This window comes from Mus musculus, chromosome 9 (genome assembly GCF_000001635.26).
Source record: "Mus musculus strain C57BL/6J chromosome 9, GRCm38.p6 C57BL/6J".
Classification (NCBI taxonomy): domain Eukaryota; kingdom Metazoa; phylum Chordata; class Mammalia; order Rodentia; family Muridae; genus Mus; species Mus musculus.
Genome location: NC_000075.6, coordinates 64,688,636 through 64,703,815, shown reverse-complemented (window position 1 = coordinate 64,703,815; position 15,180 = coordinate 64,688,636). Strand labels below are relative to the sequence as shown.

Here is a 15,180-nt window from a genome sequence, read left to right as displayed (position 1 = left end):
GAGACATTGTCTCAAACCAAACAGAAAGAAACTTAGTACTTTGGGAAGCTGGGGGTGAGGCCCTGGGTAGGACAGGACTGCTATTACTGTCTAGAAATGAGGAAACCAAAGCTATTTGTTAGTCTAATGCTCAGTGCTTAGGACTCAACCACTATCTTATCTGAAAATCAAGATTCCCCCCACCCCCCCTAGGAGATCTAGTTACCTAAGCTCTTTATGGCTGCTTCAGTTTATCCTTCTTAGCAATACCAAGGCCTGCTGAGAGGAAAGGCTATGCTTCCAGCTTAATGACTGACTGACTTAGAGCCTTAGAGCCTCACCCAGCTGTATTTTCACTGGAAAGGGAAACAGTGGGATTCTCCATATATTTGAATAACTTTTAAATGTTAGCCTGTATCCATTTTTGTGTATTCCTTTTCCTGAGCTAAATGGGAGCTGGAGTAGGGAACTGTGCTCAGGGCCAAGGGTCTTCTCAAGGTTTGCAGGCCAAGACAGGATGGAAAACTCCATGGAGAGTGGTGGTTGCTGGATTATCCCATCTTTCCTGAGAACTGGAGGAGATGGGGCAAGGCAAGCTGGGAAACTCAGCTTCAGGAAGCCAAGCTTTTCTCTGGTTGAGTCATCCACCTGCCTGCTATGAGGGCAGGGTGTGGGGAAAAATAACCAGCTGGGCTAGAATACTTCCTCATCCTTTCACAGACACGCCCACTCCAGTGCCTTCCTGTCTGGGCACTGTGCAAAGAAAGGGGAAGCCTGCAGTGCTCCAAGTGCCCCTGCATTTACTCTCCTTATTTCCTCCTCTGGACCATACGTAGTCATGCATATTATCACAGTCAGAATGGGTTTCTGAAATGAACATCTTTAGTTTTTGAGGAAGCACAAGACTAGAGAGGAAATGACTTCCCAAAGTTGCTCTATGGATGTTCTGAACCTATTGAGGCTTGCTATCTTTTTTAAGCCCCAATTTATTCAAATGTATGTGGAAACCCAGGCATTAAGTATCTGTTGCTCACCTCTGAGCTAATGCTATCAATAGGATGCCTGCTGGTTCTGTCCTTAGGGTTAAGTTTGCATTCTTCTCTTCAATGAGAGAGAGGATATGAGGAGGGATGGGACAGGGGATCTGAAGTCCAGAGAATACTGGCCAGCCACAAAAGGAGTTTTCAGGATGTTAGTGGCTTCTAAATGTCTGAGAAACCAAAATTACTTGGAGAGGCATGGAGCTGAGGTGGCAAGGGAGCACAGGCTGGGGGGATGACAGTGCAGCTCAGGGATCCCCAGATGGAAGGTGAAGAGAAGTGAATTCTTTTCTGTCACACTTTGAAAGCATGACAGACAAGGAATTGGACCCTAGACAGTTTATTGTACAGTCATATTGTGGAAGGGAGGAAGGTGATTAGCTGTGTCAGCAGTCTCCTTCAACCTCTCAGGGTGACAGAGTTCCCAGTTACAGAGAAAAAAGTGGATGCTACCCGAGTTAGGGCTTTTAAACCATCAGAGTTGTAAGGGGCCTTAGCGGTGGTGCTATTATAACTGTGCTTTTTAAAGAGGAGGAAGCCAAGACCCACAGATACTACTGTGTCTAGTGAGCACCATGCAGTTGAACTAGAACCCAGATCATCTCATTCTCTGCGCCCTCCTCTGTCCCTCACAGTTTGGAAAACATCCAGACTCTTTAATTAGTCCTGAGTTTGGCCTTGCCCTTGATGCTTTAGGAAATAGTTTAAATTGGTGACATGAAATAGCTGATCCAGATGTTTGGGAATTTAGCCACCAGGTAGGATTGTTCCATGTGTTTTATAAGCTTTTCTATAAAGTTGTACACTAGTATTTCACTTGCCTCTCTTTGAACTCTTACTGTGTCATGTTGGCTCCCAGCACTTGATGGTACATTTGCCTACACAGTTCTCTCTAATTTAAAAGCTGATTAGAAGCAGTGACAAATCTGGCTGCTTGCCTGTGAGAGCCTCCCATGCACTCAGATGATCCCATAAGACAGGAATGCAATGATGAAGGCAGAGACTGGCTTTCATTGGCTTTGTTTTACATTTATGGTTTAGAGTTTAAAAGTAGTTACCCGAAACACCATGCACAGTATGACAAGGTGTATGGGGAAGTGTGCTTGGATGCTAATCTCAGGGCCTGTCTGAGCTCTTCTCCATTGAGTCATACTTCTTTTCAAAGCCTCAAAGACCCTGGAAGAGCTGTGTTGTCCCCATTCCACTCTGAGAAAGAAACTGAGGCTTTGGGTCACAATGACTCAGTAGTACAATTGCTCTTCTGTTGGCAACCTCACTGAAATGATGTTTGCCTCCATTTGGATGGTTTAAGGCAGAACCCTCAGAAACTTGCCATAATAAAGCTCCCAGGGGATTACTGCCTGTGGGCTGGCTTGGAGATTAGGAATAGCCTCCCTCCTCAGACAGGTCTCCTGGGGTTTGCATATCCTAAACCAAGCTGATGGTCACTCAGCCTTGATGTTCTCAATGCCACCTGGGTCTTGCTCATCCCACTTCTGATAGCCATTTCCCCAAGAGTGGTACACAAGTTGCTCTCCTTGGTTAGGAGATGGCCATGCTAGGTCTGAAAGATCAGAACAGAAACCTGGGAGAGTTTAGACAAATGGTAGTTGGGTAATGAAATGCATAAAGATATCCTGAGGTACTCCTTGCAATTGCAGAGTGCAGGGCCCCATCTGTGTGAGTGTAAAGCTCTGTAGTTTGAACACACTTGCCAGGTGATTCTGGTGTAGAGCTAGATTTAGAATATCAGTTGGGATCTTTGCTGACTTATTACTGCTCTTTCAATTGACTGAGACTTTGAGACATTTCCCAGAGACATCACATTGATACCACTTTTATAATATACAAAAGCACTTCCCATCCGACTTTATTGGACACCCAAGATAACCTTGTTAGATAATAAGACAGGCATGAGTCAACAGGCATAATTATCCCAACCTTGCAGATGAAGAAACAACCTTAGGAAGCACAGAGTTAATAAGTGACAGAGTTCCAGAGCTCCCTGCCTAGCTCACGTGTCCCAGCATTTAAACCTAGGGCCTAATCCAGGGGCTGGACTTGGTGCTTGCTTTTTGGCTTCACCTGTAGACTTCCTAGAGGAATGGTCCACCTTGTATGTAGTTCCTGTGGCGTAGACATCTGTCTTGGCTTCCCTGCTCTTGGGCGCAGAGATCTCTTGAGGGTGAGGGCCATACAGTATTAACACTGGGTATCATTTGCATTTCTTGTGCCCCAGAAAGGCAGCAGGTGCAGGGTAGTTTTCCTTGTCAGTACAATGACAGAAGGCCTCTGGGGCAGGCAGATTGATTTTATTTCAGATTTATAATCAGTTTAACTCATACTAATTGGTTGGATAATGATGATCTACATTTCTGAAGACATTTAGCTGGCATCTATAACAAACCCACAAGCGTTTGCTAAGCAGGTGCAACTGCAATGGAAAGATGAATTCGTTATTATTAGGATCGTTCCTCCTGGGCAGAGCTGCCCAGTGGCTCTGGGTCCTGTGATCCTTTTAGCTTTTGTTTTTTTAAGGGGCTTGGGTTTTGCAGTTTCTCTCAGGTAGCATTCCTTGCCACCTCAGGTCTATAATCCCTTGCTAAGCCCTGTGTAACAGGACATCAGGATTAGATACTCTACCTTTGAAGCCTTTGTCCATAATGTATGTGTTCTGACGTCTGTCCATTCCACAAGTGCCTGCATAAAAACAGAAGGAAAGAGATGCAGGGTGAGGTTACCTAGTCCACCGGTGTCTCTTCTACCCCGTGCAGTTTTCCTCTTTTACCAAGAAAATAGTTGTTTGCTCCTAGCAGACTGCTCTACATTCAATCTATTCTAAATAATTCTGAACACAGAGGGATTCTTAAAAGGCTCATCACATTAAGATGGGCTCCAGGGCCCTCTTTTCTTTAGCTTTCCTCTTAACCTGCTCCTTGTGGGATGCCATCTGTGATCTTGTAGGTGAAGTGCCAGGCTCTGGAGACACAGGGTTAAGAGATGAAGCCAGGCCAGTGCTTAACTGGAGGGAAAGATGCAGTGAGCTCTGATTCTTTCTCTTGGCTTTGGAGACAAGGTTTCTCACCTGTTAGCTCTGATCCTGCCTTTCCTGGATCTGGGGGTGCCAGAGAGAAGTAACAAGTAGGTGGGGTATTTGATGAGTATCTTTCCAGGAAGAACAGTCACTCCTGGCCACGGCCAGTTTGCTGAGTTACTCATTTTGAACAGGGTGGAGAAGGAGAGCTTTGTTCTAAAAATGCTGCAAGTGCTTTTCAGCCCCAAAGAATTATTTCTTCATTTTGCTGTTAGTTAACTTTTTCCTGGGTTCCCAGGATGCACAGAATCAGGACATAAACTTGAGTTGATTGCTACAAGTATTCCTAGGGGTGGGATCAAGTCTGGCCTTTCCTTGTTGGGATAGTAATGTTTAACTCAGAGTTAACCCCTTCACTCTGTTGGTTTTTTTTCCCAAAGATATATATGGTGTCTAGATACACATAAGTACAGGTGCCCACGGATGCCAGAGGTGTTAGATCCTCTGGAGTTTCAGGTGATCGTGAGCTGTCTGATATGGGTGCTGGGAACCAAGAGCAGTATGGGTTCTTAACCAGACACACCCTGGTCTTTAACTGAAAACAGTCCCAAAATATATTGACTCCACCTAACTTGCCTACATTTTTTTTACACTGAAGACAAACCCACTGATACTTGGGTCCTTCCTCCACATAGAGTTCCCATGTTGAATTTGCAGGAGTTCATATCTATCTTGGCTTACGTGCCTTCCTGCGAGATAAAACAGGACCGAGCCATTCTAAAAGGCCTGTAGGAACCCATACCCTTAAAAAACATGCAGCAAGCCATGTTGACCTGGATTTATCACTTAATAATAATCATTGAAGAGAGGAGGGTATGTATACTGTTAGCCTCCACCACCCCTTCTTTATAAAACAAGAAACAGAGGTACTCTCTCCTAGTGGCCTCGGCCTAGCTGGCTGGGAGCTAACAAATGACAGTGTGGTGCTCTGGCTACAGTGGTTGAAGGTCTGTGGGACAAGGAGAACTGGGGCTGAGCCCAGATGATGCCTCATACTCCTGTTTAGACCTCAAGGTGGAGTGAAGGTAGGGACTAAAAGTCCAAGGGATATTGGATGCTTAGCCATAGTTGAGGAGCACACAGCCATCAGGGTCCTTGCAACCATGCCTACTCAGCAAGATAATTCTGAACCTGCGTGCTTCCTGCATCAGAGATCTGTGGAAGTTGACACCGTTTCACTAGAACACTAATCAGCTAGAGCCTAAACTCAAACCCAGAGCTGTCTAGAATACTGAGGCCTTCCCCGCAGTGCTTGCCCTAGAGGACCTACTTTGTAGAGAGGCCACATTCTCCGTCCATCCATTATATTTCTTTGACACTCATTTCTGTTACTGATGCACATATCCCCTTTCGGGACTTAGTTGTCAAGTGTCTTTTGACACTTCTCTCGGTACTAGGAAATGTTGCCTATCTTTTCCCGGTCTCTGCTAGACAATTCTGCCTCATTTTCTAAGAAGATGCAGTTTGGGCCACTGTTAGGTCTGGGGCCTTTCTGGAAACCATTGAGCTTTTTTGCCCAGAGAGCCAACCTTCTGTTACCAACACCATGATTGGGCTGTGTATTGCAAAATGGAGGGAATTTAGCTAGGCTGTGTCCCCTCTACAAGCAACCCCAGTTTGTCTACCTCAGCTAGCATGGTGGGGGAAAAAGGGTAGTGGGAAAGGCTGGGATAGACTGCCACCTTTGGGTAGGGCCTAGGGGCTGTAGACTAGTCGTGGGAAGGCTCCATAGGGGCAGGGATGGGGTGTAGAGCAGTCTGCTCTCAGGGTGGAAGGAAGGGCTGGGGGTCTGACCTGGTGAGTGTGGCTCAGCATGGCGGCTGAGGTGTCTAAGTTCAATGTAGAAGTCCTCGGGCGGGTACCTGGCCTCCAGGGCACTGATCTGGAAATGGGAGTCTAGTGAGAGGAATGACAGGGAGGAGCCATTATTCCCAAGGCCTGGATGGCAGGAGAAGGGGGTGGGAAGCAAAGGATGGGGCGAGGGGCAGGCCAGAAGGAATCAAGGTCTTCATGTAACACCCAGAGGGGCTGGGGCATCTGTCCTTTTCTCCTCCCTTCCCATTCCATTCCATCCTCTACTAGGGCAGAAGAAAGAAGTCCTTGAAAAGTGCCAGGTAGAGGATTCTTTTTCAAATAAACTTTCTGCTTCCACCTGGGAATCTCTATAGCCCATCCCTACACTGGGCCGTAACCACGTGCTCCCTATACACTTAACCACAGGGGAAACCATGCTCAGGATTCAACTCATTCATTTTGAGATGGGGCAGCTCCCTTCAGTACAGAGATCAGGGTGGGACTGGTGGGGAAGATGACTCAAACCACTACTGACCTAACACGTTCACATAGCTGTAGGGGGTCCAGCCTGCTGTGTCTCTGTCAAGGGACTTGTTACTGAGCTGTTTGGAGAGGAGACCCAGTTAATACCTCATGTCTCTGCTGCCCTTCCCCAAGTTGGTGCTTGGCCCAGCCTTAGTGAACCCATCCCTGAGGTGCTCCTGGGCTTCCAGGCCCTGGATGACCAGATACTATGTTACATGACAAGCTATCATGTTGTAGTTGAGGCCAGTGAGAACAGAATGTGCCCAAACCAATTTCTCAGGTGCCCATGGCATACATGGGTAGAAGCAGACATGGGGCTGTGCTGCAGGAAAGGAGGCTGGCTCAGTTCCCCATGTGTAACACAGCATCTCCAGCACAGAGGTATGGTTGCCTGCAGTGCTTGCTTGCCCCTGGGTCATATATGAGAGTTTCATGTGACATGATACAATACCCTCCCTGCATTCTCTCTTAGCTGCCCTTTATGTGAGGCAAGGATGTTACTTCAGACATGGAAACATACTCAGAGACACACAGGAGCCAGAAGCAAAGCTGGCTCTTGAACTCAGATCGTAGCTGCTTTGTCCCCTCGATGGCATCGTGCCTACCCTTTGTGCAAATGATCCGCCAGGAGGGTTCTTGTCTACATAGGGCCAGTCTTGGCCCCTGTGAGGTGAGCCAAACCAGAGAGTCACCAGTTGGCCTCCTCTGCAGTAACTTAAGTCGTCTACTGAAAGAATGGCTGACTCTTAAGACAAATAATGACATGGCCTGGAACCTTTGACTCATCCCTGGCTGGTGCCTCTAGCCTGTTGCAGCTATGATAACATAGCTGTAATCTCAAGGGCTACTTGTTGGGCAATTAAATTCTCTACTCTCAGTTCCTCAGGCTTAAAGCCACACTGAGCCTGGAAACAAGAATCTGGAGTAGAAGATGGCAAGCAGAGTGGCCAAAGCTATTGAATCTCTAGGTACCCTGCATGCAACCTGCCTGTTTCATAGAAAAGCAGCCCCAGGTCTGTGGGCTGATGATCAGTCTTCAGGGAACAAATGGGGAGGATTCTCAGCAGCAAGGAAGAGGCCTAAAATATGAAAGCTAAGCTCCTGGGCCTGGATAGATGGTACAGGAAGCCAGGTATCCTGGGATTGTCACTCACTAAATAGTCCTGCCATTCTGAGAATGTGTGTGTGGTACATGCTTAGGTGGGTGTTAGCAAGAACCCCTCACAAACCTTATCTTTGGTGGGCTGTTGATGTCTGTCTCTCAACTCTGCCTCTTACTGGTCCATCAAGGGATGCTCCACATGCTATCTGCACACATATGTGCTAAGACATCTCTTTCTAACGTTTGTAATATTTGTGACTAAGGACATCTACCCGTCCTATGACTATGGTTGTGCTTGGAGCTGTCAGGGGGGACACTGGTTCATCCCCACTCCCCTTTTCAGCAAGAACACTACAGTGTTTGTGTTCACATCAGATGTGTGTATTTGATGAAATTTATGCCCGAGTTTAAGAGGCATCAAGTGGTTAATTGAATAATGAGCCTATCACCTTAATACATTGCAGTAATCCTTGGTGAGTATATATATTGGCATATGGTATACACAGGTGTGGGATAGGATGGCTACATGTACTATTACTATGTCTGGTAGGTATTAGTTAACTACACCTGAGGCACAGGTATGTTCCAATGAGTGGGCAATGTGGTGTGGTTTCATGGGATAGAGCTTGTCTCCATACATGTTCTTTCCCTGTTATGTGATTCAGAGGGTTCTCATGTCCCATGAGTCCTAGGACTGCTCTTAATGTGGAATTTCCACACAGCCTTTATGTGGGGGTGCAGTTCCTTCTTGGGCAGAGGAGAGTGCTAAATGGAGAGAATAGTGGGTGGGGGCCAGTACCTTGGTGGGGCTGTTCCTGTCCAGAGTGCTGGCCTGGCTGGTGGCAGGCCCCCCACACGCCAGTGTGTGGTAGCTGGCATTGGAAAAGCACTGGGCATGGCTGCTACTTTGAGACAAATCTGGGAAGAGAACAAGGAGCCATATTCCATCATACACCTGCCCTTGGTTGAGATACCCCCAAACTAATGCTGGGGTTATGCAATTTTGAGTATCCCCAGCAAAGAGGCAGCTAATTTCCCACATCCTCCAAGCTGTGTGGCATCCACTAGCACTACAGCAAGCAGGAGAGAGCCCACCAGCATTTGTTCTTACTAATGCCCACCCTCTTTACAGCTCTCGGACCAGGCTTGCTAGTATAGGGTGGCATGGTCACCTGGAAGCTGCTGAATGCTGGCTCTAATGGCTTTATGTCTTCAAGTTGCTATTTTGGGTGGATTGACTTTCTCTTGATTTCCCTTATGTTCAGACCCTAGGAATAAGTAGAGAACTCCATTCTTGTTGACCCCAGCTCTTCTGAGGATTCTACAGGACTGAGAAAAATCCAGCCCTTCCTGCTCATTGTCATAAACTTTCAAAGTTCTACGAGCCTTGGCCTTCATCAGAGGATGTTGCTTTGGTTGGCCCCAGAGTAGCTGGCTAGGAGGTCTCTGAATGCATCGTCTATATTGGGGCCAGCTCTTACTACCCTGTTCCTGGCATAGAGCTATCACACAGAAGGCAACACTTAGCAGGAATGGCACATGTGGTCTGGGTACTCTGAAATTAAGCAAGCTATGAGCCATTGGAAAGGCACCACTCTCAACAGGGCAGACCTAACCAAAACCAGGGCAGTTCAGGAGCTTCTGCTGGTTAGCTAAATTTGAAGCACAAAGCTTTCTCTTCAAGGTACCAGCCCAGGGGAAAGCAAAGGATCTGGTGCAGTTCCATACACACCTCACTCAGACTACCACAGGATGCCCATTGGCATGTCTACCATACATAGACACACAGGGCTCTGGCATATCTGGTAGAGGGAAACTTCCCAAACTTGTAGACCTCTCCTATGTAAGGCACCACCTTTGTCACTATGCTTCTTGGGCACTCCTTGGGGATGGCCTGAGACCCTCCCAGGGAAGGCAGAGGTGGATAGGGTACAGCTTCTTACCAAGTGCCCTGGCTTCACATTGCGGAACCGTTCTCTGGGTTGCTTAGAAAAGTTACTACTTACTATGCCCAGCCGTGTGCGGGGGGTGGGGAAGTAGAGAGTGACACCCAGACCTAGCTGCTAGGAACTTGGGCTCCAGGAAGCAACACCTCTTGGGATGCCACAGATTTCTCCCCCCGCCCCCGTCCCCATTGTCTCTGGGGTAACCATCCCCAGGCCCAGCCACCCATCTGCAGATATAACCACCCATGTTGAACGAGAAAGTGGATGTTCCTAAGAAGACCACATGCTTCCTGCCAGGTTGTATGGGTGAAGAAGAGATGCCCGGGGCATAGCCTGACCTGAGAGAGAGTAGTCTGTGCTGGTCATCCTCATGGCTGGGGTGTAGGAGACTCGGGGAGCCAGGTCACGGCCTTTCTCTTTCTGCCGCCTCCGTCGCCAGGCAAACAGGCCCAGCAGCACCACCACCAGGAACAACAGGAGAACGATGCCGGTGACAGCACCCACTGAGTGCCGCTCTGCTCCCAGAGCTGGACTGATCTTGGTGTAGGGATTCAGCTCATCCATCATGAGGGCAGCTGTGGGCAGAGGGAGGCCTGAGCCAGAGCTGGGCCTGAGCCTCATGATTCCATCCTGCCTTTGCCCAACTTCATCCCTGCCTACACAACCCTCACAGTGCTGTTTCTTCCAATGCCAGAAAGTGATTGAGTCTCAGGGTTAAATTAAGGAAGAGAATGTGATTTAGGTGTGAAGCAAAATAAATGCTGAATATCCACTCAGGTCCACAGAGTTGAAGTTACTTGCTTTAACATGGCAGGCCTACAAAAAGGGAACTAATTACTTACCCTTTCTACATGGTTGGAAAAAATAAGTAAACTGAGTCACCAAGGTTAGGGGACGTGTCTAAGTTCACCCAACCAGTAATTCAGTCAGGAAGAACTGGCTTCTGCTACTCTTCCTGCTCTACCAGCCATGTGACTTAGAAGGTTCATAGGGACAGCAACGCCAGCTTCCCTGGGGAGTCATGAACACCAAATGATAGACTGGCCTTGACAGCTGGTAGCTCTGTGACTGCCTGTTACTGCCCTAAGATAACTCTTGATTATATATGTGTGGCTAAGTCCCTCTGACTGCCCTGGCAAGCATCTGATTTCTTAATGTGCAGGATCTAGACCCCCCCTTGGTTCTCTGCTACTGGCTAAAGAAAGTGGGTTGTCACTTCTAGGACAGCCAATGTTGCATTTGCCTGAGCTGCATAGCTTCACATTGCAAAGTAAGTGTGTCTGATGTGGGTAATTGAGAGCCTGTTTTCTATCCCCATCTTCTAAAACCAACAATAGCCTCCCACATCTGCAAAACAAAAGGACTTCCCATGTACAAAGCCATCATTTACAGAGTGCTCACATGTGCCAGGCACTGTGCTGAGACCTTTCTTGAATTGACTGGATTTGATCCCTCTCAGCTGTACCATGCAATGTCACCTAGGCATAGAGCTAGAGTCAAGTTGAGCCCTTTGGACAAAGGTTAATGTCTGTTCAATTGAATGTGGAGTAAAAGACCCAGCAGAGGAAATGACCTGCCCAGAGACACCTAGCAGGGAGTGGCAGAAGTCAACTAGGCAAGTGTTGCAGTGTAGCCTGACTGGTGCCCTTTCCCAGCACTAGCCTCTGGTTCACTCTTGCCTCGCTCATGGGGGAACTACCAGAGGATTAGCAGAAATGCTATGAAGAGAGGCTCCCAACTGTGAATAAAAGGTAATGTCATAAAACTCAACTGGTCTGGTTAGAACTCTCCAAAGCCACCCATAATTGGGCCCTTCCCACCCTGTCCAGGCACCCTGCCACCTGTATGTTACCTTGGTCACACCTGATTCCTTTGAATCCCGGGCTACAGTAACAGGTACCAGTGACGTGGTCACAAGTGGCATTGTTCATGCACTCACATAGCTGCTGACACCCATATCCAAAGGTTCCAGGGGCACATCCTGTTTGGCATGCAGAATGCAAGTAGACAGTGAGACACAGCCACACTCCACCCCTCCCACTCCAGGTGGAGAAGTTCATGGCAAGAGATCATTGTGTCCCACCCACAGTGGAGCCTATTGAACTAGATTGCCCATTGTGCATAGATAGCTGGGGATGGGTAGAGTCAGTGCACACCTCTCCCTCCTGAACTCATTTAAAGAGCTGGAAAATCCTGCCTTCATCTGGCCCCTCCTTCCTATGCCTATCACACCTCAGCCCTATCTAAAGAGGAAAGAAATCCTCACAGCATGAGTGTATAGGGTTAGCCTTCAGTCTTCCCCAGAAGTTGTCCTCAAAGTCTGGAATACAGGAGCCCAGTACCCTGGATGGGGGTTGGGTATGGGGAGGATGGGGTTGAAAGAAGCAACTTTCCCAGGTTAGGGTAGCTTACTCTGTTCACAGTGGCGGCCAGAGAAGCCTGTTCGACAGGTGCATTTCCCAGTGATGTGGTCACAGCTGGCTCCATTCTGACACTGGCATATGTGCCCACAGTCCTTCCCAAAAAATGCTGAAGGGCAACCTGCAACAAGACCACAGGTCACAGTTGGTGTGGGCTCAGGAAAACTGAGGAAATGTTGCTGGGACCAGGCTGGTCTGCTGCTTCCTGCGCAGCATGGGATAAAGACGAGCGAGGCCCACAGAGACATCTGTACCCACTGAACCTTGGGCTAAAGGGGAGGAGGGTAGGGACAAGGTTATCCATGCAACTAGGGCCTCAGCAGCAGAGGACAAGCTCTGGTCTCTGCTGTGCAGCCCTGGGATTTCTTCCCCATGGTCCAAGGGTCTGATCTGGTTGATTGCTGGGATACCCTTATAGCCTTGCCCTCTCAAGACTTTGGATGATCCTGAGGTGTGGCTGGTCCTGGGGCCAGCCTCTTCCCTCCCTCTCTGCAAACCAGGGCTATTCGCAAAGTGGCCAGTAGGCTGCAGCATATGACTGGGAGTGTCTGGGAGGCAGGGCTTACGCTGCGTGCAGAAGAGTCCAGTCCAGCCAGGGGTGCAGTGGCAGGCCCCATCCTCGGCGCTGCAGCTCGCCCCGTTGTGGCAGCTGCATGTGTGGAAGCAGGCAGAGCCCCAGAACCCAGATGGGCAGGCTGTGGGGGTGGGGTGGGTGGGATGCAGAGGGGGAGGGCAGGACAAAGGAGCAGGAGGAAAGGAAGGGGAGGTGGGTACACATCAGAGCCAGAACACCTGGACAGACCCAGAGGGGCATCTCTTGGCCTTTGGGGACTTGATATACTAGTCACAGAATCAGCTCTCCTCTTGGCCTCAACCCCTGGGATTGCTATGAAGACCAGACTCTGCCTATTCTAATCTTGGATGACTTAAGGCAGCCCTACTCGAAGGGCTCCTACACCTCCATTCATAGAGGGACTCACAGGGACAGGGGTGGAGTAACACCAAGGGCTCTGACTTCTCCACAGGTGGCAGGGCCAGTCTTGTCTTTGGGTTCAGGTGCTGTTTGAGATTGGAGCCTGTGGCTTTCATCAAAATGGAATTCTTCCAGGTCCGGCCATTTAACTGAGACCTCCTTACAGGTACTGACAGTGTCTCACCCATTAGACAAGGAGCTAATTAATTAGGCCAAGGCTGGGGCCCCTTTGGGAAGGGGTTGTTACCTTGGTATCAGACTGTAGCTCCATGTTAAGGCCTAAGGTGTTCAGGACATCACTCACAGGGGGCCATCCCACAGGTGTTCCCCTTCTTCTAAGAGTGGCTATGCTAGCCTTGCCATTCACAAACTCAAGCATACCGGTCTTGTTCCCTCCTCCTCCTCTATATCCTGACTGCATCTTCTATAGGCAGATGCTAGTGGAGTATAATTCTCAGGATTCACAGCACTAATGGCAGTATTGATGCCCTTAATAACCTGCAGTAACCATATCCATGGTCAGTTCCAGTAACTCAAGTTTGATGTAGCATAAAATGGGACTTTCAGGATCAGGGAACAGTGACATGGCTCAGTGGATAAAGGCACTTGCCACCCAAACCTGTGGTGAACCCAAGTTTGATCCCTGAAACTCACATAAAAGCTGAAGAGAACTGGTGCTAGAGAGTTGGTCTCTCACTTCCACATCCTTGCTGTGGCACTTATCATACACACAGAAACAATATAAAGAAATAAATGGGCGGATATCCTTGTCTGCAGGAGAACGGGGGACACTTGCAGGGGTGCCAGCTTACCCTGTGAGCAGTCCTTGCCAATCCACCCAGGGAAGCACTGACAGGAGCCATCGATGGGGCTGCAGGTCCCATTGTTGGCACAGGAACAGAGCTGGGCACAGTCCTGCCCGAAGTGCCCTCCAGCACACACTGTGGGCACAGGGAAGCCTGGCACCGGAGCCTTCCCAGGCCCTAAGAGCCACCACCCACACAGCCACACCCCAAGTTTCCTAGGCCACAGCCCTGACTACTCTAGGTGTGATCTGGATGGGAACCTTCACCTACAGTGGCAGTTGCCCTTCTCCACAACAGCAGCTCCCCAAGAGGCCCTGTCCTAATTCCTTTTTACAAGGACAGGCTGAGGTCCATAGAGGGGATGTCAGTAGTCTTGGGTCTTACAGGTAGGAAGGCCTAAGGAGGAGTTGGTGTCTCTGGACACTCTGCTGAGCATTCCTAGACGACCTCCCAGCCACTGGCTTTTCCCTGGGTTATTCTTGACTAACCTCCTAGACACATGGACCACCACACACACCCTTCTCTGGACACTCCTGGCCTTTCTTCTCCGTGCTTTCCTATGGCTAATGCCGTCTAAATTCCCATGACCCTCAAGTCCGGCTATGGACATCCTGCCTATAAGACTCATCTTAAGTGTCACCTCCCTTGGAACAATAAGATGGAGCAAGACTTAAGACACTGACATCTTTCTACCCTAGTGTTCTCCAGGAGCCTGCTCTTAGATCTTTTTGGTTTTCTTAGTATGTAGGTGAAACAATGTATATCATCTTCAAGCCAGTTATTAGGGATTTTTATTAGGTTTTATCTAAACTTAGTCCTAGCTGTCCCATACATCTTCCATCTTCCATCTTCCATCTTCTGGGTGGCTATGTCTCTATCTGAGGCTTCAAGTAGCTTCTTCTTCAAACTCTCCTATCACTGAGACTTGACAGCGGTTTCCAGCCAAGCCTGAGTCCTACCCCTTCTGGTATCCCCTACAATGCTTGGAGAAGGAACAGGCACTCAAGCCACTGGGGCCAAACATCACCCTTCTCCTTGTCCCCCACCCCCACCCCTACCCCTGGTCCTCTGGCCTAAGCTTTGCAAGGGCAGGAAATTCGGTCTCATTTCCTATTGAATCTGACTGTCCACTGAACATTGCGGATGTAGGTCTCGAGAATCAAAACCTTCTAGAAGGCTCCATTACCAGATATATATTTCTTTAATATTTCTTTAATGTGTCTTGCACAAGTATGTGCACATGTGAGCATGTGCCTGTGGAAGACAGACGAAGGCATCAGATCCCTTGGAAGTGATATCAGAGGCAGTTGTCAGCTGCCTGGCATGGACCCTAGAAAGTGAGCTCAGCAAGCCTTCTCCCCACTGAGCTGTCTCTCCAGCCCTCGCGGGGTAGGTAGTGATTTCTTGGAGGAAAACAGCTTCCTTTTGTTAGGTGTCAAACCATGGATGCCATGCCCTCTGTGCCTTCACTCTGCCCCCAAGTGCCAGCCCTTCCCCAGCC

General features: G+C 48.8%; 1 protein-coding gene across 17 annotated transcripts in view; it reads right to left on the bottom strand.

Annotated features, from left to right (window-relative positions):
• Positions 1-15,180, bottom strand: part of Megf11 (multiple EGF-like-domains 11) — a 328,563-nt gene that overhangs the window by 10,364 nt on the left and 303,019 nt on the right. For 3 of the 17 annotated variants that reach the window (XM_006510991.4, XM_006510986.3, XM_006510984.4), the window contains exons 16-24: positions 13,686-13,814; positions 12,467-12,595; positions 11,893-12,021; positions 11,333-11,461; positions 9,819-10,055; positions 8,334-8,452; positions 6,443-6,509; positions 5,908-6,009; positions 3,663-3,719 (exon numbers count right to left, since the gene is read on the bottom strand). In XM_006510991.4, coding sequence (XP_006511054.1) covers positions 3,663-3,719; positions 5,908-6,009; positions 6,443-6,509; positions 8,334-8,452; positions 9,819-10,055; positions 11,333-11,461; positions 11,893-12,021; positions 12,467-12,595; positions 13,686-13,814 — 1,098 coding nt within the window. Of the gene's footprint in view, positions 1-2,840; positions 3,454-3,662; positions 3,720-5,907; positions 6,010-6,442; positions 6,510-8,333; positions 8,453-9,818; positions 10,056-11,332; positions 11,462-11,892; positions 12,022-12,466; positions 12,596-13,685; positions 13,815-15,180 lie in introns of those variants that run through there. The other 14 variants (NM_001134399.1, XM_030244207.1, XM_006510985.4 and 11 more) reach the window with 9 other exon arrangements.